The 23,057-nt window shown below is 36.3% G+C and overlaps 1 protein-coding gene across 1 annotated transcript; it reads right to left on the bottom strand.

Annotated features, from left to right (window-relative positions):
• Positions 1-2,477: 2,477 nt before the first annotated feature.
• Positions 2,478-21,785, bottom strand: MACC1 (MET transcriptional regulator MACC1). Its single transcript, XM_090287129.1, has 4 exons — positions 21,634-21,785; positions 17,985-20,026; positions 15,961-16,149; positions 2,478-3,277 (listed from the first exon to the last, which is right to left on the bottom strand). The coding sequence occupies exons 1-4, from the start codon at positions 21,746-21,748 to the stop codon at positions 3,065-3,067; spliced, it is 2,559 nt and encodes an 852-aa protein (XP_090143255.1). The 5' UTR covers positions 21,749-21,785; the 3' UTR covers positions 2,478-3,064.
• Between the last annotated feature and the right edge of the window lie 1,272 nt (positions 21,786-23,057).

Here is a 23,057-nt window from a genome sequence, read left to right as displayed (position 1 = left end):
CATATAGAAGAGCAGGAAATAATTTTTATGTATAAGAAGAAAAAAGGTCTATTTTAAACAGAAAGCCTCTAGCAGCATAATTTTTCATTATTCTCCCTTTCTTTTGAATTTCTTCAAACATTCCTTAGGCACTACGAAAATTACAGAAAATATAATTTACATTAGCACAGTATGAAAATTCAAGTTTGAACATTTCCAATTACAGTATTATATGATTTCCAGTGTATTTTCTCTCTTGTTTTCATATCATATATTCAAAGCTCTTTATTAGCAGTGATGTTTCTTAGACCAACACAATCCATTAATGTGGTACATTCTGCTCCTTCAAGAAAACTAGTCATCCCCAAGTTGAAAACTTCCTATGCTGTTTTCTACATTACAGGCTATAAAATGTGCTATATCCATTATGGATATTAACAGTTAATGACTCATTATTGCATGCACCTGCTTAATTGGCCTTTCATATTAAGACTTTAACAGGAGGAAGCAGAGGATTGAGGCTTACACAGAAAAACTTTTGTTGCAAGCTGAACACTGAACAAAAATCTCATCCTAAGGCATCATTAGAGAAAAAGTCTGAGGAAGTGAAAGAACTGTCTATGCTTTTTCACTTCCAAAATTCTCAAAGAAGTTTTAGATTAACCACTTTTGATGCTTTTAATGATGTCAAGGATGGGATGTAAGTGCCTTATTAATCACCCAGAAATGAAAGGTAATTCATGATTACTGAGTTAATCTTTTCTGATTATGAAAATTCATTATGGAAAGAAAACTATAAAATTCAGAAAACTAGAAATGATTTATAAAATATTAGAATATATAAGAACAGAATGTTTGGATACAGGTTTAACCTTTGTCTGAAAGGATTTATTACAAGATTATAAAATATCTTTCTGTATATTAATATTTAAACCATTGCTTCATCCTTAAGTTGCAAAGATCGTGTTTTTCATTTCTTGAACTCTTCTTAAACTTCCCTGAAGTGATTTATTTAATCGTACTGCCCTAATCAGCTAACAAGATCTCTGTCTTTTCAGATCTTGGAGCCTGGAGAAACCCAGTTATTAATTCCTTAATATTACTTCCCAAAATTCTCTGGTTTGCTGACATGTTAATAAGATTCTAAGAATGTTCTAAAGAAAGCAAAATACCACTAAAATAATTGTATTCCGATCTTCAAGTCATTTTTCATTTCCCTCTCTCAGAACTTATTTTCAACTAAAATAAATTCCAATCTTGAATGAGTGTATATAACACCTTGGGAAGGCTTTGTTCTTCTATCATCAAATATAAATATTGAAAGCCATAAAGATTGTTCTTAAACCCTAATTCAAGTTACCTTTGCCAGTGTACCAAATAACCCAGGGTGGATGTATTAAAAGCTCTAAGAAGATTCTGCTTTTTACTTTTCAGCCAAATGGGCATGTTTTATTCAGGATTCCAAAATAAAATCCTTATCCAGCTCATCCACAATACCTTCAAAGGTGTCTTTTCTTTCTTCACCCTTTCACCCCTTCAGGCCCTCTGCCCCAGCTCCCTGCACTGCCTGCACTCCCCTCCTGCCCGAGGGCTTCAGTGCACTGAGGAGCTCCCTCTTCCACCATCCCCAGACTGGAAGCAATGCCTGATTCTCCTTTGGGCTCATCATTTCTTTCCCAGAGAAAACTTACTTGGTTCCTCTGATTCAGATGATGGCCCTATAAATACATCTCTTGGTACCCCAGCCTCTCCATTGCAGCTGTTATTACAGATGCCATTTACATTTAACTGTATATATTTTTTTATTATTGTCTACATCCATCACTTAGCAATACTGATGTCAGCAATCATCCTGGTTTTATTATCCGATTACTAATCTCAAGCATCTATGTGCCTGCCGCAAGGTAGGAACACTCATTCCCCCTATTGATTAAATGACAATAAATAAAAAGACTGTCCAAAGCACATAAACACTGGCAGGTGGCCAGACGATTGACACATGTGTAAGCGCAGACCATCTTTTTTTGAAGTCTCTGCCAGCAGTTAGCCTTTATCCTGGCCCAAATTCCTGTATTATCTTTGCCTTCCAAAAGCTTTATAAAATGCTCTGACGCACGCACACACGTTTGCATGAGCATGTGTGCATACACACACGCAGATATTAGTGTTTTGCTGGTTAAGACTACCACATTCAACAGTGTTAAGTCCAATTTACTTTTTAAAAATAAATCTTGTTATTAAAAACCCCTGAGAATTAATGAACTATTCTACATCATGATCCTGAAGAAAAGTCCAGGATTAGCTAGGTCCCAAGATGCCGAAGGAGGGCAGTGAAAACTCCAGTTCATATTTGCAGTGACAGATTTCTAAGTCACATATTCCATTTGGCCATCATTCAAGAGATGGTGGACAAGAGCAGTGAGCTTCAATTAAAATGAAATAGCTCCGTTTCCCTGTAAGTTTAAATATGCATTTTTAATTTTTCTTTTTTTTTTTTTTTTTTTTACAATTTTACTATGCACTCTGGATTTAAAAAGATAGAATCAGGTTTTGCAGAGAGAAAACCTACTTTACCCTAGCTATTACAGCCCTGAGCATCCTCTCCAGTGCTTAGTTTCTTCACGCAGAAAATGGGAATGATGTGAGCACACCCCATGGAGAAAGAAAAGGTGAGATACAGGAAGTCTGCAGCCCTGGGCCAGTCCACAAGCTTGTGTTTGCTTCTCCTCTCTCCCTACCTGCCTCCTGGTAAAACGTCCTTGTTCACACTGAGAGCTTCTAGTTGATCTGGGTATCTGCATAATGTAATAGTTAAATTAAAAGTAACTTTGAAAGGTAGAGAGGGTTTTTCTTTCCGTTCTCAACAACAAAGTGGCCTAATGTTTGCATCTGAAATATGCAAATACATAGCTGATTATAAAACTCATTCCTGGATTTTGTGTTCTGCTGTGCTTTCACGTGGAAAATATTTTGTCAAACACAAATAAAGAAAAAGCAATGTTTTTCTGAGCACCTTCTCTTGCACACACGTTTACCTCCACTGCTCTCCTGCCTCTGGGGAAAAAAATGAATAAACCCCTCATTTCTATCCTTCCTCAGAAGTGGGGAATGCAGCTGCTCTCAAAACCTCTAAAGAATTTACGAGAATTAAAGCTCCAGTTAATTCTCGCCATTGTTTGGTCACTGGGTGTTTCATTCTGTCCAAAGCTGATTGAAGGTCTTGTAACACATCTCTGCAGCTGTTTCCGTAGTGAACACCCCAAGTATAGAGAAAATCATAAGCCGGTTTCCACATCATCTATAAAGAAAAAAAAAATTAAACTGGAGTAGTGTGGAAGTAAAACAGAGAGTAAAATAGATGCTTAAAAAAGGTTTAAAAGCTTCTTAAGATGTAAAAAACAAAAAACAAAGAAAAAGAGGAAATACTAATCATTCATGGACTTATTTAATATTATAGAAAATATTTTAATAACTATCAGTGAGATATACTTTTCACTCTCTGAGAGTCTTCTAATGTTAAATTAAAAATTCTATTATTGTTATATATATCTGTGTTGAGCTTTAAGATACCACATATCATATAATGGGATGTATAGTATAACATTTTAGTCATTTTATTCAAGCAAGTCTATAAAGGAAAAACTTAGCTTCATAATCAAGTCAAAGGGAAAATAAAAATATAGTTCTCTAATTTAAAAATGTAACTTAATGATACATTTTATGACCAAAAGAAAGATCAATATTCAACAGTTCATTAAGCGCTCCCTAAGCACCCACCCATACCAATGACGTCATTGTTTCCATAGAAATAAATGTACGTCAGATAGGATTCTCTTGTACAAGAGTGTATGTGATGGTAACCAAGGCAACCAGGCTGGGAGAGAATAGAGACAAAGGCCAACCAAATAAGACAAATATAATACACACACACACACACACGCAGCTTAAAATGAATTTTCTCTAGGAAAATAACAAAATGAACTGTGCAGTTATAATTGGAACATTTAGAATATAAACTTTATTACTTGCTACTTATTTGGGCTCACTAAACTAATTCATTTGTAATTTTATCACTTGCAAAAGGCAGGAACACAGACTGAGCTAAATGTTATGCAGAGCTGCCTTCTTAAAATAGGGCCTCCATTAACAGTAATATCTGATGAACTAGGGCATTGGGATATAATTTTATAATTTTTCACTCTCTTCTGATATCCCCAGATATGCTACAGGTTAAGTTTAAAGAATGAAAGACCTGAATAAAGAGTATCATTATGTTTCAATTCAATCTACATAAAAGGATAGACAACAGGCTCAAAAGATAATTTAATGTTATTAGTCCTAACTGGCCTTCCTTGGGTGCCATGTATGCCCATGTCTTTATCTCTCTTGACAAAGTTTGATTCTACAAGGGAGAGAAGGAAAGACAATTTTCAAAATTACAGCATATCAATGTGGTCATGATAGGGCAACAGAAACCATCCCAAATTTTTGTATACTGAGTTTTATCCTCACCAACCTACCACTCTGATAAATAAGGGTCTGTAAATAAGGGTCTTCTTTCATCTCTTTTTCTATTTTCCTGAGTACTCATTGAAGTCAAACCTCCTAAAAGTATAGGTCACCACTAAAAGCTCAGAAGTGAAAGATAAATTGAGACATAATAACAGAGCCTTTTTGCTAGACTCAATCTTACCTTTTACATCTCAGATGCAAAGAAGCACCAAAAAAAAAATTATTCTTTAGTTAATAACCCTCTATAAAAGCTTTGAGTACTGTATTCTATGTTGCATTCACTTACTCTTCCCTGATGCTCAACTAACTGGTACGTTATTTTTCAATTTGCCATGTATATAATGGTGTTTACAGGTAAAGACACCTAGTAATTTAATCTAAATCCCTTAGTGATAGAGTCTGACAAAAGATGCATTCGAGGATATTTTATGATAAACAGCAACTGAGAGCATTTCAGTACCAAGGTGCTAGTGTAGTATCACAGAAGACAGAAGTCTCTTAAGAACCACAAACAGGTAATTTTCAGGTTGTTCACTATAGACTCAAAGCTACTTCATAGTCAGAGGCAGCACAAACGGCTCCCTCACTTCCCAGGTAAAGAGCTCTACATCACCTATCTTGCTGCAGCACATGGATTGCTATGTATAGAAAAGCCTGGGGCTTACTTAATCATGAATCAGCCTCTCAGCGCTGTAGGGAGTAGGAAATACACCAAGTGATGCAGGAGCTGGAAACTTCAAATTCAGAAGTCCCAGCGATACATCCACTTACTGCCGCAGAGGGCAAGATAACTCTCTCACATTTGGCAATTGGTACTCATAGCAGAGCAGTGTGACCCGCTCTTACAATTCAGAGAACTCTGGATAGATTGCTGAGTCCTGGACCCTAATTAAGACTTCTGAAAGTGTGAAAAGACTTCCCAGGAGTCCCCTCAATTACTCTGAAATGCAAAGGGGAATATAGCCCTAGACTCATTCCCTGGAGTCTAAACCATAAGCTGCCTAGGACTGCATACAATAGCAATGGGCTGAAAACACCAGGACAGTGGTAAACATCATAAATTGTACTAAAATAGGAGCATATTTTGTATCCTATTTTTCTCCTGAATATTTCTTCAGTGCAAAATTTGATTTTCTGTATATAATAGCATTCATTGCTCTCAATACAGATGACAGAAAAGCACTATTCTAGCACAGATACAATGAAAATATTTGAAACACATTATTGTTCATTAAATAATTATTTCATTTATTAAACCAAGAATTACTGAGTACCTACAACTATAAGGAATTTTGTTACATAAAGGGATAAAATTATTACTGTAGTATGGCTCTCGCTTAGAAGCTTATAACACAGAAGGGAGAGAGACTTGCATAAATGGCCCAACACATGAATAGACAGGACTTGGTAATTAATAAGAGCGAAGAAATGATACAATATGTAGAAATTACTTGTGTACTTTAATTCGGTGTGAGTAAAAAGGATAGTCCCACTAGCTGAGAAGCACTATGGTGTAATAGAAAGAAAGAGGGGTTTTGATGTCATGGTATCAAAACCTAGCTTCACATCTGCATTCTATTGCCTATTGAATGGGTCAATTTGGGTAAATTAATCAAATTATCTTAACTTTGAATTTTTTAATCTATAAACTATGGGAACTAACTTCCAAGTATTATGTCCAAGGCACCTCATGCCATGTCCGGTATGTAGTAGGAAAGTGAGTACTTTCTGGGTGAGGGCAAGGAAGAGGTCTAGTTTTAGCCCTGTGAGGGGGAGGTAAAGGAGGGGCTTAGAAATTGAACGGGCAGATGACCTCCAGGGAGCAGTCAAGGGCTTAGCATCATTCATGATAAAGCAACGATGAAAAGCACGCAAGTAGAGGAAAAGGCCAAGGGAGAGAATGAAAATTTAACCCAAGGGAGAGAATAAAAAGTTCAACCCTCAACTAAGTCTGCAGTTAGGGGCCACAGGAAGAAATAAAGGCAATAAGGAAATGGAGAGAAGCTGCAGTGAGAGGGATAGAATATGAAACAGGTGCTTCACGCTGCAAACGCCAAGGCTTGATAGCATTCCGAGCAGATACGCAGGGCGTTGGTGGAGCCCGTTCACAACAGCTCCCCAGAGCCGGCTGTTCACATGCCGCCCAGCTCCATGCTCAGTGACATCACATTGGGGGATAAAATCACCCCAGGTGGGAGCATTTACCCCATGGAAATTGGCAAAAGCTACTATTCAAGAGCTGATTGTTAAACATCTACCAACATGCCTCTCACTGAAGACATCCCTTTTCTGTTACTTTCTCTGCTACCTCTAACATCAAGTAATGTGGAAACATGAATGAAAAACGAAAAAACTCAGGAGTCTGGCAATTTGTAGGCCTTTGGAAACCTTGGAGAAGGCAGTTTAAAGAAAGTGGTGGAGGGCAGTCTGCAGGAATGAGCAGGTGTCAAGGAACTTAAAGCCACAGAACAGATGGGTCACATTTGGAATTTGAAAGTTAAATAAAGAAAGACAAAGCTAGAAGGAGAAGGAGTGGAAAGTAAAATTATTTTTAAAAGAAAAAATATGTGAAAAGTAATATACTATAATGGAAAGGAGTTTGTTTTGAATCCTAACTTTGCTAGATGGAGAATTCAAGGGTTACTGAGATTTAAAGAGGTAGCATATATAAAACACTCAAGAAAAGGAGTTAAATTCCTTTAGGTAGAAAACAAAAACCACAGGCAAATATTAAAATCATTATGGAGTAGGGGTGTGTAATTAGGGGAAAAGTATCAAGAAAAACTGAAAAGGAGTGGGATCAAAAGTAAATGTTGTAGTTATGTACCTTGACGCAATGGTGAAATATGTAAATTTTGGGCAACTATGTTTTCCTTCAATAAGCAACTGTCTGCCAGATGTGGTAAATATAAATTTTTCTTTACTGAGATTTGCCTTAACAACACCTGACGGAAGTCCGGTGTTTAATCAATGCAATAAATAGTCTAATCAGTTGTTTGTTGTCATTGTGTATAGATATATGACATTTGACCTCAAGTCCTTAAATTTTACATTTTTCTTTCTTTGGGCATTTCTTATTATCTTATGTCATTCTAGTTTTCTTACTCAGCAAGTGAACATATATTATTAAAGGCAGAGACACAAGAGGTAACTTGCATACATTAACTAACTATAGATTTGATAAAATTATGTTACAAAATACACACACATTAAACAACAAAGGATTCTAAACCTCGTGGTAAATTCAAAAGAAAATGAAATCATTTCCTCTGGAAATGTCTGAATGAATAAAATGAGTAGAATAAACAATATCCTTTCCAGGATAACCTAAGTTCAGTCCTCCAAACGCTGGAAATGAGTGGTGGACGGCCAAGAGCTCTTCCAGGTCTGTGTTATTATATCTATTCAGTGGTTTTAAAATAGTTCTTCCGCTATTGCTCAACTTTATGACTTAAGAGCAAAATATGCAGAAACGCTACACTAATGCTTTGACAAATCAAAAGGAAAGCATGCTCCTGAGGGTTTGTTTTCATTTAATTAGTCTTAACCACAAAATAAATTCTCTCAGCCTCCTCGTCTCCATCACAAATACTGGATACACAGGCATCATTCTCGGCCTTCTACTCTTAGAGAGTTTTTTAATGGTAACTTCACGGTGCTGCCAGTTCATCTTTGAATAGGAAGCAGGACACGGATCAAAATGTAGAGTTGTTCGTTTCTTTTCTACGTGCTTTGATCTCTATATAGAAAGGGCAGCAGCACTGGTAAGCATTTAATCTAGCAGAGTTGAGCAATTTTCCAAAGTCCCAGCATTCGTGTGGAAGAAATAGGTCTTGTTTTAGTTTACCTTCTAGGTACTAGAGGACAAAACATAGAAGCAAAGAAAGAAATAAGTGAAATGACAAAAGAAATGAAACAGGGGTAGAAATTTTTTAAAAATTAAGTTTTCCAAGTTCAGAATGCTTATTCCCAGAAGCCAGTAAGACCTTAGATGATAGACTAGATAATGAAATGCAACATGAATAAAAGTAACTCAGATTGGAGCATAACAGCTATGGTTTTTTTTTCCCTTAGCTTGTAAAATATGAATAGCATATAGAATATAATTGGTTTTAACTACCTTTAAATAATTCCGTCTTGCCACATTAAAGGTTTAATTATCCACCTACTTCCTCATAAAACTATAGAAGCAAGGTTTTATTTTAAGTACAATTAGTTCCAGAAATATTAAGGCAAATTTGCCTTATGAATGATTATTACATGTAATTATCATTGACAATTTTCAGGTGGGCCTTCCATCACCTGTAATTGGCAAGTACATAAATATTGTTGAAGATGAAGTTGCCATTATCTTTAGAAGAGAACATGTTAGGGGTCCCTGCTTCCTCAGGAAGGAGGTGATACTTGGTTAAAACTTGACATAAGATGCTCTTGGAAAAGACTCTAAGACAGCCAAGCTTTGTTTGTTCTAGGAATAACCAACCACTTGGAATGTCAGGGGTTTGGAATGAGCCAGAGGAATATGGAGGGCTCATGCTTTATTAGTACACCTGCTCAAACCAGTCTAATATCATAAGAAAACCTGCTGGTCAAACCATTCTCAGAAATTTTTAATTAGGAAGAGTCCAGGCTGCCTCCCCATCATCCAACCCTTAACCCCTGCCACAACTATATATTAGTAGAAATGTCTGAACATCAGAGTTTAAAGACCCTGGGCTTCTCCAATCTAATCATTCAATATGGAAGTAAATGAGGAAAAACACAGGGTGTGGCAAAAGTAGGTTTACATGACATCGTTTATTCTTGTATTATTACTTACTAGTTATTTTATTGTTTTCCATAGGAACAACTGTAAACCTACTTCTGCCCCACCCTGGATAGCGGTAAGAGTTGTGGATATAGAGAACCACATTGTGGTTTTGAACCTAGACTCTCAACTTACTAGCTACAGGATCTTAGGTAAGTTATACAACTTCTCTGCACCATATTTTCTCCTTCTATAAAACAAAGGGTGGAGGGGAAGTGCACTCAATGCCGTAAAGGCATTGCCAAGTATACAAAGTAAACAGGTATGAAGGGTCCTGGCATACGCTAGGTGCTTGATTAATACTAATTGGAGTTTGTACTTGAAATGAAAATAAAACCATGGCCAAACATCTAGGAGAAGAATCCAGGTCACCTAGCCATAAATATAAGGCCACTCACTAAGTTATTCCCATGAATCTATCACAATGTGAAGCAATTTCAGTAAGTGCTGATTTATATCTTATACTTAGGTGGACTTTGGTTTTCTGAAACTCCTTGTTGTTTGTGGTCCTTAATAATAAGCCTTAATAAAGAAAATCTAAATCAAATATTAGTGTCTCAAAATCCATTTCAAAGTATTTTTATAATATTTAACCTAATGTGATTATTATTTCTATTTGATTTTCAGAGTGATAATGAGACATAACACAGAATTAAATTAAAGCTTGTAGGAATACAATGCATTGCCCCATTAATTTTACTGTAATGCCTTTTTATTTCATCATTTCCAAAAAATTGATGCATTATAAAAACTAGACAATGGTGATCTAAATATTATGTTACTATGCCAAATCTCTAGTAAAACAACAGAGATTTGAGAAATTATTATATACATTTTACCACTGATAGCTACATTTCCACATAATCCTTTTCCCTTTTTAAAGAAATTACAACTGTATTTCTTTCTGAAAAAGAACAAGTATCTATAGATTTAAGAACCAAGGCTGGAACTGAACTAGTTCCAGATACAGCAGCAGACAATGCTCGTCTCTGTAAGCAGAATTCAGGAGTTGCCATGTGAGCCAAAACCGTGCAAGCCCGAGGACATCCCTTTTACCTTTTGGAAGAGGCATTTTCCCAGAAAAATGAAATGCTGTTAAGCCAGTAAGAAAAAGCTGATCAGCCAAGACTTTTTTCTCATTTTTTTCTGTGTATTACCATTCTGCCAGTTTCTCAGAAGAAGCCTTGAAATTACTGCTGACTCTTCCCTGCAATTTTTTCAATTGTTGCTCCCAGCTGTTTTACTGAAAATTACTATACAGTACATTATTCTCTTTCCAAAATCACTCAACATCACACAGTTGCCAAAGTCACCTCTGCCTCTTAGTCAAAATAACAGGTAATATGTACTAAGTTATTACAATGTTTACAATGTGCAAAGCATTGTCCCAAATATTTCACATGCATTATGTCTTTTAATCCTCCAAATATCCAGTGAGGAGGAGTGTATCATTCACCTCAATTAAAAAAAAAAAATTTAATTCCTAGAAAAGTCAAGTAAATTTCCCAAGGTCCTAGAGCTACTAAATGGTAGAGCCCTCTATGCTCTGGCAATCATTAGAGACTCCTTCCTCCATCAACATACATCTATATATAATCTCCACATATCCCAATAATTATTAGGATAAATTCTACCCTCCCATCCACATGTTCTCCTTAGTAGTTTGTAATAGTCATTGGTTTCCAGAATCACTGAAATCCCCTTCTAGTTCTCTCCAATTATTCAAATATTTCCCATGGTTCAGGATTAGGCTGGGAGGCCTGATGGTTCTTCCCAACTTTGATTTTTTTTTTTTTTCATTTAGTTAATTTTGACAGGATTTACCATCAGTAGAGCACAGTGGATAGGACTGGGCATGAAGTACCTGAATTCAAATCCTAATTCTGTCACTTAATAGCCGTATTATTCTGAATGATTTATACAAATCCATTCACTCTCAGTTTACATTTCTGTAAAAAAAATAGATGGTATAATGTCTTCCTTACAAAGTTTGTTGAAATAAATGAAATATGTGAAGAAAATGTCCACATGATTAGCTGACACTTGGTTCACATACAATAAATTACACAACTCATTCTCATTGTGAGTTATTTTCATGGTTTTAGCATCTAATCACATACTTCTTTAAATATATAACAATTCAAATATTAACAGTTTATCCCAATTCCAAGGCGAAATAAAATTTGGCTTTAGAATTGAAAAAACAATGCTTGGGTTTTTTGTAGCTATTAATGCTCCAGTGCTGAGACTGAAGTTCCAAAAAATGTGTTCAGTAATGGATGAATTAAATATTGAGAGCAAATAAACAGAGGAAAATAGTATTAATCAAGTAGGAAGAATTCCATCTAGAATTTTCATTTATTTATTAAACAATAAAATCCAGTTAAATCAGTTGTGTGAGGATCACCTATTCCCCCATTTTTTAAATCTAGACTTAGAATAAAGGGCTCTGAACACCACAGCAGCCAGTCAAAAACAAGGAGGGCTAGCAAATGACACAGAGAATTAGATCCTGTGTTTAAGTGCTGACTACAAAAAGATATAAATATACCTTGCCAGTTCTAACTCTCTATAGGTAAGTGGTTTCTGAGAAAGAAAAAAAAGTTACAATTAGAAATATTGACTTTGTCTGGCTTCCATAGGGAGGGTGGCCCATCCTGGCAGGTCAGATAAGAAATCAGCCTCAGCAGGCCTACGCGTTGGCACCCGGGGTTGAGGTGAGCGTGGCTGAATGTATCATGAAGGGCGAAGTGAACCTTGAGTGACCTTGGTGAATGTGTCCATAGTGAATGAGGTGGAAAGACCATAACTGTTATTGGCAGGTAAGGGCCCATAGGAGAGTTGCTAAGGAATGTATTACCATATACGGTCATAATCCCCAGAGGGCTAAGTGAGGAGTACCTGAATTAGGTCTGTGAGTCTTATCCCCCAAACCCCCAGCATTGCCCCTTGTAAAGCCCGCCTGTTTTTAAAAATGGGCTATTTTCTAATATTTTATTGATTCTTATTTTATTTATGTTAAAGATATAAACACCCTCAGAAAAAGTCCACTTTTTCCTAACTTTCACAAAACCCTGGCAACAATTAAACAAATTTGTATAGCATAAGTGTACTTTTTGTCTAAAGAATCACTCTGAAAAACAGAAGCACACATATTTCAAGTTTTATAGTTTTGTATTTATGTAGGAATTGCAATGTCATTAGAAAAACTGAATAACATTTCTTAAAATTTAATTTAGGGAGATGGTTAGTTTAAAAAGTGATGTTCTCAGAAGTCTCCAGAGAGAGGCTTTTATTCATCTTATAAGTGAGTAAGAAATGGCCAAAATACTCAATAAAAATCTTACAGACATATTATTAATAATCTCCATTCTTTAACCAGCTTGAGCCTTGATGAAGATGTTGAGGCAAATTTTAGTAGTATTATAACTTAAAAAGGGAGGGGGAAGGGGAGATGAGATGCTAAACCCCCATCCTATCACATCTACCAGCTCTGCCACTCAGCCACCACAGTGGATTTGGGGTGGGTGGGCAGAGGGTAAAGCACAGGGACCCTGAAATCCAAGGCCTGCGTCCTCTACCTGGTTCCAAGCCTTTCTAGCTGTGCATGTTTAAGCAAGCAACGCAGCCTCCCTACCCTTCAGATAATGTTCGTGCCTGACCCACACTTTTTTGTTGGAAGGATTAAGTGAATTTTTGAAACGTTACTGAAACAGTGCCTGGCACAGAGTAAGTGCCAGATAAGTGTTAGATACCATAAAAGTAGAACAAAGGGAACCGGAGAAGTTGAAAAGAAAGGAAAGCTAGTGAAAGAGCCTGACTGTCGGCACTGGCAGTCAGAGAAGGACACTCTCTGAGCCCGGGCCTTGGAGGCAGAGAGATAAAGGAAATAAAAGCAGCCTGGGGGCAGCGGGCCTCTTGACCTTCCCGTCACAACTGCCGTTCCTTCCTCTACATGCACGACCCTAAACCAATATCAGTATGTTTTGAAATCAACTATCTGACTCGAAATTGATCATATTTAAGAATCATCTCCTTCTGAGAGAGAAAATTATACAGCTTTTTTTTTTTTTCCAAGGGGATGGAAATCAGCATGCTTTCACTGTTTAGTTTTAAGTGGCCTAACAGGTAACAATTGCCACAGATGGCAATGGCTTTAGGTCAATACACCATGGATTATTTTTTAAGAATTGTTTAACATGGATCAGAGTGATGACTGTGAGTATTAATCACAATAAACTAAACATTACCCCCCTAGAGAGACACCTAGGGGCTTTCCTTTCTGCTTCTGAATATTTATTAGCCTTTGGCATAGACTTGGTCGTTTATGCTTTGGGCAGTGCAAAAGTAAATAATGGAAAAGCAGGCAGTGTGGCCTCCTTCAAGCTTTGGGGGAAGAGAAACTATAAACAACCGTAATTAGAGAGATGTCAGATACTTAACAAAGCTGAGAGATTAAATAACTTTGATAAATAACTCTCAACAAAGCCTTCTTAAAAACAGAGACTTACTAAGAAAAAAAAGTCCTGCTTTCAATTAAACAACTTTCAAAAGATTTTTAAAGAGACAGTTAAGATTTCACAGAAAAGTTGAGAGGAAGGCATAGAGATTTTCCACATACCTCCTGCCCCCTCATATGCATAGCCTCCCTCCGATCAGCGTGCTATATTTGTTACAACTGAAGAATCTACACTGCTCCAGCATAATCACCCAAAGTCTGTACTTCACGTTAGGGTTTACCTTTGCTGTTGTACACTCTGTGGGTTTGGGTCAGTGTATAATGACATATATTCAACATAGAACCACCACCATAAAAATGCTCTGTGCTCTTCCTATTCATTCCTCCCTCCCAACCCCTGGCAACCTCTGATCTTTTTACTGTCTCCATACTTTTGCCTTTTCTAGAATGTCATATATTTGGAATCATACAGTATGTAGCCTTTTCTGACTGGTTTATTTTGCTTAGTAATATACATCTAAGGTTCCTCCATATCTTCTCACGGATTGATAATTAGTTTCCATTTAGTGCTGGATAATATCCCAATGTCTGGATGCACACAAGTTCATTTATCCATTCACCCACCTACTGAAGGCATCTTAGTTGCTTCCATGTTTTGATGATTATAAATAAACTTTCTATAAATATCCCCATGCAGGTTTTTGTGTAGATATAAGTTTTCAATTCCTTTGGGTAAATACCAAGGAGCACAACTGATGGAGTATATGCTAAGAGTATGTTTCATTGGTAAGAAAGAGTCCAAGTCTCTGGCAAAGGGGCTGTACCACTTTGCATTGCTGCCAACAAGAGGAAAGATTCCTATTGCTCCACATCTTCAACAGCATTTGGTACTATCAGTATTCTGGATGTGTCAGTTTGAATAGGTGTGTAGTGGTACCTTAGTTAGACAACTTTTTAACCACTTAACTCAACTATCAGACCAGCATACCCCTCATGATATTGTTCTTTTCTTCTTTCTTATCAATTTCTCATCTTTTAGCTCATTCAGTAAAAAGTGATTTGTAGGTTGTAACGCACTTCTTAGGGTATGGGGACAAACGTAGTCTATGAAAGGGAAATATGTCCTCCGCCTCTGGCTGCTCCTGGCTGAAAAATCCTGTGTGAAGGAGAGCTAGGCTCTGGGTACCCAGAAGCCTGCCTGCCGTGACTTCCACCGCACCTGCTGGGGTTCATCTGACCTGATTTGATTCTTGTCCCTTCATGAAAGGTTTGTTTTGTCCTGCACGCCCAGCTGCCATGGTAAGAAATTTTTCTCCAGCTCTATGCCCAAAAAGGACGTGGAGAACACAGCTTATGCCTCCTACCAAGTCATCACCTGATCAGAGAGGTCATCTTTCCTTAAACTGAAATAGCTCAAACATGCTTACACTCATCTGAGAGAAAGATACAGAACATTTTATATGTGCTCATCACTGGAATATTTTTATTTAGGCCATAAAAATTGACTCACATTTTTATGGTAAATAGAGAAAAATGTATCTAACTTATGCCTAACAGTATACATTTGTTTTAATGTTAATAAAAGTTAAATTTTATTTAATTTAATATTTGTGAGGTAAATATTTACTTTGTTCTACGTGCCATCATTCTGTATTTGATGTCTATAGTTCTTGTGGAATGCAAAATTGTCAAAGAAACAATGAAGCTCTTAGAAATCTGTTTCTCATTATTACCTACCCTCTTAATGTTTATTGTCACCAAATATTATTTATCACAAATGACTAAGTCTATGCCTAAGACTGGTAAATACTTATTATTATATATAAGAACTTCCCTTGCCCTGACTGGGTCCCATCTCCTCCCTTGAAAAGTTATATGTTATCTGCCTCAAGTGTTTCTAGCCCTGCCTACTAACTAGTTAGCTATCCAATTTGGTCAACTTATTTGATCAAAGGCCATATGTAATCCAATAGGAGAAACATCAATGTATTTGAAAGAGTCTCGATAAATATTTTAAAGGCCTTTAAATAGTGGTATGTGTATATTTCAGTTACCACTGATGATTATAGGGTCAATGACTTCAGTTAGTGGAGCCTCTAGAACACTCTCCCAATTAATCTCTGTAAGTGGTTCAGGCTTGATTACATTTGATTTACTTGATCTGCATTTTTTCACTACTGAATTAGACAAACAGCAATATTACCTCAACAGCAACACCTCCAGCTTTTCCTCGGTGAGGAACTTCATATGCCTGCATTTGCTGCTTTGTGAGTCGTGCTAACTTTGGAGCTAGTTCCCTCCAGCCTTTTCCCAGCTTGACGGCTGAAGTCAGGATAGCAGCCTCTTGGATGATGCGCGCTACTAACCCTTGGCAATCCATCTTCAGCAGAGCCTGCAGTAAAAATTCCATGTCATAATCAAAAGCCACTAATTTGGGCTTTTTCCTAGAAATTCAATTTCTCATTACATAGTCTAGAAGCTGGCATCTTATTTCTCACCCAACATACATAAGAGTTTCTTAAAATTTAAAAAGTTGATTTACTGTGAAGCAAGTCCAACCAGCAAAGTACAGCAGGCGCAGATGGACCAGAATTAGAAGAGATTTAGGACTGACTCTGGGGCCAACAATAGGGCCTTGGGCACTTATCTAATACGTCTCCTAATATCTTCAATTGCAACAGAGGACATTGAACTAGACACTTCTAAAGACGCCCCGAAGTTCTAGCAGTCCATAATTTATCAACCCAGGATGATCATTTACTCTTTGAAAACTAATTCTTTTCCTTACCAGGGGACTGGCAACAGGATTTCTCTAAGGCGTGAGCACAATAGTGCTGGTAACCATTCTTCTACTTCTCATCAAAATGTGATGAAAACTTCTCAGAATCATGCTGTTGTGTGAAGACGAGACACTCCTACAACTTGGGACAATGCTATGGATAATTATGACTTTTTAAAAATTAACACTCTCTCTTCATCCCCAGTGTAATTGTGCCTGATATATATGAGCGCTTTTAAACTTGAACCTCTCTGTCACTGTAGAATCATAAAACAATTGAAGGAGAACAAATATTTTATATATACTTATTTCTTTATTATATAAATGACTGGTAATGGCATTGAATGAATTTCTCTTCTCGTTTTGCACTTTGGTTAACACCCTGCTCCTCGAACATGAACCTGCCTCGTCTACATGAACCACGCATCTCTGAAGGGCACCAGCCTTGCACAGCTATCACGGTATTTACTACATACACCACACACCAACACACATACTTAAACATGTTGATACACATACAAGTTTGTTTCAGAAAGGCATAGTAGTTTTAAACATGGCTTTGGAACCAAAAGTTTTCAAATCTCATCTCCGATACTAACAACCATGGAACCCGACATCCTAAGACTCAGTTCCCACTATTTGTAAGACGAAAACTCCTTACCCTATAGAGTTGTTATAATGGTTAAATTAAATAGTGTGGATGGAGTGTTCAGCACAGTGCCAAACTTTAGAGGAGGGTTAGCTATCATTATTATTTTATTATTTATATATTTTAGAAAAATTTTTAAATATGCTCTTTGTTTTAGCTTATATAAAATACTGAATTTCTACTTCAAGGGAAAAACTGTTCTCCATCTTCTTTGGAATTCTCCACTGAGCCTTACACTGCAGTGAATGTTATCTTTAAAAAATGATCCTGTGAGTCCTATTAAAACACGAGGATTAAGAAAGATATTAAGCAATATTATTTTAGGGTTTTCATACATTGCATGCAGAAGAAGAATAAATTCCTAAAGTAAAGAACATTGATTATGTTTTAAAAAATTCCACTAAGACATGGACCTATAGCAAAGGCCAAGTTAATTAGTTTTGTTTCACTTTTCTCCTATTCATGTTATTGGAGTTTCTCTGATATTTTAAGAGCTATCCAAATATTTAAGAGAGGAAGAGAATCTCTTAACTATTATACTCTAGCACAAACAGAAACTGTAATCTTCCTTTAAAAGATGATCCTCATGGGCCTAATTTCTGGGAAAATTACAACTGAATCTAAGGAACTATTTATATGATCTTGTAAGAAAAACTGTATATTTCTGTAAAGTGACTTCAATTTATTTAAGACCGCTGAGAATGTCTTAGCTTCTTCTCTCATAGGTTTGGTTATAAATATTACCAAGTTAATAAAGCTTTCTATGGTAAACAAATTATTGTGATCACGCAATACTCACCACAACAAGTTCGTAAAGAAATTTTCTGGTATTCTTGTCTGCATGGCAATCTTCCTTTAACTTCTTTAAAACATGAGAAACTCTTTCTGATTCTTTGTCTGCTTGTATTCGATCAAAATCTTCCAATGCCATATGTGAGTAACCCAGGACATCAGCTAAAACTCTCCAATCATAAACTTTTTCTGACACCAAGGTCAATACAACTGAGTAGATATAAGTCAATTTTTTAAAGGGCAGGGCAATCTGTTCAAGAAGGCTCCTGGTTGTGAAGACACTATCTGACATAGAGATTACTTGTTCCTTTGCAATCACTTTGACATTTCTGCAATGTACAAGTCCAATCTTACCTCTCAAGACTCCCACATACCATTCTTTCAATTTGGACTGCCCAATGGCCTTTACTTTACGTTCTCCAAGAAGAGCTATTGTGTCTCCTTTGAAATATTCAAGTAAGTAGTCAATCTTGTTCTGTCTTAGCACTGTCTTCAGAGTTACTCCATAACTGGTAAAGTTTAATTTTTTGTCTTGAAATGTGGGATATTTAACACGCATTGTTGGTAATGAAGGAGCAGACATGATTTCCTTCCCTTTTTGCAAATCACCCGGCAGGTATGAGTGCCTTTTTAGGTTTGGAGCTGGATCAGGTGTAGTGATAAAGAACTCTGTAATCGGTCTACCATCAGGAGGCTCTAACTGAACATGGAAAACAAACAAGTGCATCTCTCTGGAGTCAACTAAAGAAAATAAAAATTGTTGATGAACTACTTGACTTGCTTGCAACTGCTTTTGCTTAATTTCTTTCCTTTCTCCTTCGGCTTTTGCTTCAAAATCAGGATCACATGAACAAACAGAAATATTTAAATCCTGTGGCTTGTCAAGTAAGAACGAATGCTTCCCCCAAAGCTGAAACACAACTGGAGATGTGTTTTTGCTACCCTTCCTAAAATCAGAGATTGTAAGCTTTCCTGGCATATAACTGTGTCCACAAACCGTGAAAACAGTAGTGAAACTGGGGTGGATATGTTTGGGCCCATAAATTCCAATTGAGGTGGTTTTGTGGATATAATCCCAAATGGTGGCAGCTGGTGACTGAGTAGCTTTAGTTTGTGCAGCAACCACTAGATACATCACCTGACTCAAATCTATTAGCCTGACTTGGATGGTGTCTTCATAAATGTAGCAGTTGTTTAACACTTTGAAAGGGCCTTCTTTACTCAGGCTGTGTAAACACACCACTTCTGTCATGACTTGGCTGAATGGATCCTTTCTCACTTCAGCCCCAATTTTCATCTCCAGCAAAATAGCTTCCATTGTGTTAAGGTTGCCTAACATGATTTCCAACAGCGGGCTTACCGTGCAGGAAAGATTGTGATTAAGCATTTGTGGAGGATCAAGAAAAACCCTTAGAGATACTTCTTGGAATTCTCCCACAGCCACATGACCCTGGGGCACATGAACAGTGATATCTGATTCAGGTAATTGTACTGATCCTCCCTGGTGGTTTACTTTACAAACTATCACAGTCTCTGCAACTTGTGTCTGTGCCCATCCAGGACTCTGACTAATTGTATCCAAATCCAGGCAAGAGCGGGCCAGCTGGCGTTGGCTTAACCAAGCCATTTTATAAGCCTCTCGATCATCCTGAAGCCATTCCAAATCTTGTTCTAGGATCTGGTCAGAGTTCCATATATTCTCACGGGCATGCTCTGTGTCTTCCAAAACATCCAAAAGTTCTGAAACACTTTTAGACCTCGCTGATTTCCTCGAAGAAGCCTGCGTAAGCAGTTGGTGCACATCAGGTTCCTCACCAGAGGAACCAAAAGAATTTCCAGTTTCTATTGCTCTAAAAAAAAGAAAAGGATCTTCCTTCAAGATAGAGGTATTATCTTTCTTCGGATTATTTCTTAGCTGAGTTACATCATCCAAAAATGGGTTAGAGGCAGACAGTTCATCCCAGAATGGATTTGTAGCTTTGGAAACATCATTGCCATGAAGTGTGAAAGCATCTGGCCTGTTGAGGAGCCAACTTGGGTCTGGACAGTCTTGTTATTTGAACAAAAACAGAGCAAAACAAAGGTGAGTGTCCTTCTGTGATACAACCAAGATTCATTTTTATTATAGCTTAAAAATTCAAGATTTTTTCATTTTGCTTTTTGATCTCCAATCTAACGATGCTGCAAAATTAATGTAAAATTTGGTCAAATTTTCATGCTTTGAGAAAGGGAACTTGTCCTACCAGTTTATTATAACCATGTGTGTTATTATTTTATCTTAAGACATAATGATTTATAAATAAATGAATGTTTAACAGTTTAGATAATAACCAATGTAACACATTTCCTTCAAAATGACCCAGACTACATAAACTTATGCCTTTTAGTTTTATCTTTCATTTTCACAAAAGAAAATCTCTGAACAAGCAGAATAATTCAGTCAATTATCTAGATTTTTTTCTAAACATTGAATAGTTGGTCTCAATATATCTATATTACTTAATTTTTTCATTTCTAATAATATTCAATATATAAAAAATATCAAATACATTTGCTAATAGCTCAAATACATTTTGTTAAAATAATAGGCCAGCCCTAGCAGGTGTGAATCTGTTGGTTGGAGTGTCGTCCCCACAAACCAAAAGGTCAGGGCACATGCCTGGGTTACAAGTTGGGTCCCCATGGCGGTGCGTATAGAAGGCAGCCAATCGATGTATCTCTCACATCGATGTTTCTCTCCTTCACTTTCTCCCTCCCTTCCCCATCTCTAAAATATAAATAAATAAATAAATAATAGGCCAAATAGTGCATTTTTTTCAGATTATTTCCTGATGACTTTGTATTGATAAATTTTAATAACATTATAATTTTTTCATACACAATAAACATCAGATTTATTACTTGCAGGAATTTGTTGAGCTTTTTCCAGTTTAAAATGAGAAAGAACTGCTGTATTTTAAGAATCAGCAACACATTAAAATATTCACATATCAACTCTAAGGAATTTATACATATTTCACAAGTATTGAAGTCTTTTTATGTTGAAAGCTACTCATACTTGGTCATTTCCCAATAAATATTGCTAATGACTCTGTGGACTTTGTGAAGCTGGTTCTGATTCAGAGAAAAATGGAAGCCAAGAGGCCAGCCAAAAGAGAAAGAGGATTTTTTTGTTAATTTATATATATATAGAACTATTATCTTGATTGTAGTATGTTTTAAGTGGCATATATTAAAAATAGAGCATGCATTTTGAAAAAACAAAGTTGTATTTCTCCTATTTTCATACTTTCATCCAACTAGTTCCATATAACTCTTAAAACTACTTTTCCTCTAAGAATCAATTTAATTCTTTTATGCTCCATAAAGATTTCATAGCTCACTCTAACCTCTAGAGATACCTTTAATACCAAAATTCATTACATATTTACTGCATATACCACTCATCTGATAATGCATTGTTACCTCTTCATAATATTTATTATATTCTGTTGGCTCTGCTATTTTGCTCATCTTTTTAATGACAGTGTAAATATGTCCATGATAATATTGGGTTTTATAATTCTTTTAATTTTTTTGTAGCATTTTTCAGAGCTAGACCTGCAATAGTTGCTGGTGATGAATGAAAAAATTACAACAGTTTTACATTCCCATACCTGTGATATTGCATTTTTTTGAGGATTTTGGGGCTTCCATGTCAATCAAATTTCCTTCAGACCTACTTCGTGAAATTCCTCCGGACCAAAAACGAGTTCTTTCACGGGTTAACATTTTTCCACCTACAAAATGAAAAAGAGACCTACATGTATGTAAACACATATAGGTTGGCAGAGAAACCAAATTCAAGGTAATCAGCATATTTAAATTAAAAATGCATATGAAATACTCTTCACAGGTCTTCTCCTTCTGGTAGGATGCTGGACAAGACATGCATTAGCACTCCATTGAGAAAAATTCCAATCCTGGATTAATGTAAACAAGAAAACCTAGAAATGGATTTGTAATCCTACAAAAAAGTAATAATGAAAATCTTAAGGAAAATAAAAAGAATATTAAGTTGAAACTTCAGTAAATAGACATTTCCTGTTTGGTAACTGGAAGACTAAAAATTATAAAACTGGAATTTTTCCCCAAGTTTTTCTATACATTCAATTCAGTTCAAAGAAAAACCATACATTATGTATGTATAACATATGACATGTGTATGTATGTTTTTGTGTTTATAAGTTCTTAAGCTATTTTAAAACATATATAATGCCTTGTTTATATTTTGCTACATGAAATAAATCAGTCAGAAAAAGCTGAGAATAATGTAATTCACTCATATGTGGTACATAAAATTGAGTGGGGGAGTAGTAAGGGTAGAGGGGGTCAAATATATGGTGACGGAGGGTGATTTGACTTTAGATGGTGGGCGTACAATGCATATACCATGCAAATGTGCACTTGAAACCTATATGATCTTATTAATCAATGTCACCCCAATACGTGTAATAAAAAATTAAAAATAATCACAAAATAAAGGAAAGCAAAAGGCTAATATTCATTAATCCAAAAAAAGCTCATGAAGGTAATGCGTGCCATCAGACACCAGCATTATAAATAAGCTGAGTAAGACAACGTGAAATCAGAACAGAAACAGAGTAGGGCAGAGAACACCCCCATAAGCAGACTCACCCTCACAAGGCAAAAACTAGGAGAAGATATATCTATTACATATGACTAAAAAAGAAACAAGGAGTGAATCCCAAAACATGTCAAAGACTTCTACACATTACTAGGCAAAATAAAAACGTTATAGAAAATTTGGGAATACAAGATCTGAACATGCATTTCTCACAAAAAGTAAACTCAAATGACCCCTGATATATTTTAAAATGTTCTATTTATTGGTTATAAGAGAAATGCTAAATGAAACCACATGAGATACAATCACCACTCAACCAATGTGCAAAAGTTTTTAAATTTGGCAGCACCAATTATTGGCAAAGATGTTTGGCAAAGGGAAATCCTATACACTCCTAGTGGAAGTATCAATAGGTACAAACACTTAGAAACCAATCTGTCATCATCTAGGAAA

The sequence above is a fragment of the Furipterus horrens genome, unplaced genomic scaffold (genome assembly GCF_987537825.1).
Source record: "Furipterus horrens unplaced genomic scaffold, mFurHor1.1.pri manual_scaffold_9, whole genome shotgun sequence".
Classification (NCBI taxonomy): domain Eukaryota; kingdom Metazoa; phylum Chordata; class Mammalia; order Chiroptera; family Furipteridae; genus Furipterus; species Furipterus horrens.
This window is presented reverse-complemented; position numbering and strand designations above follow the sequence as displayed.

Bases quoted from the DNA above. Each gene is read 5' to 3' on its own strand.
- MACC1 (XM_090287129.1), bottom strand. From the start codon at position 21,748: ATGTTAACCCGTGAAAGAACTCGTTTTTGGTCCGGAGGAATTTCACGA. The intron at 20,027-21,633 runs GTATGGGAATGT...TCAAATAACAAG, and splicing joins AAAAAAATGCAATATCACAG to ACTGTCCAGACCCAAGTTGG. The intron at 16,150-17,984 runs GTGAGTATTGCG...TTTTTACTGCAG, and splicing joins TTCTTTACGAACTTGTTGTG to GCTCTGCTGAAGATGGATTG.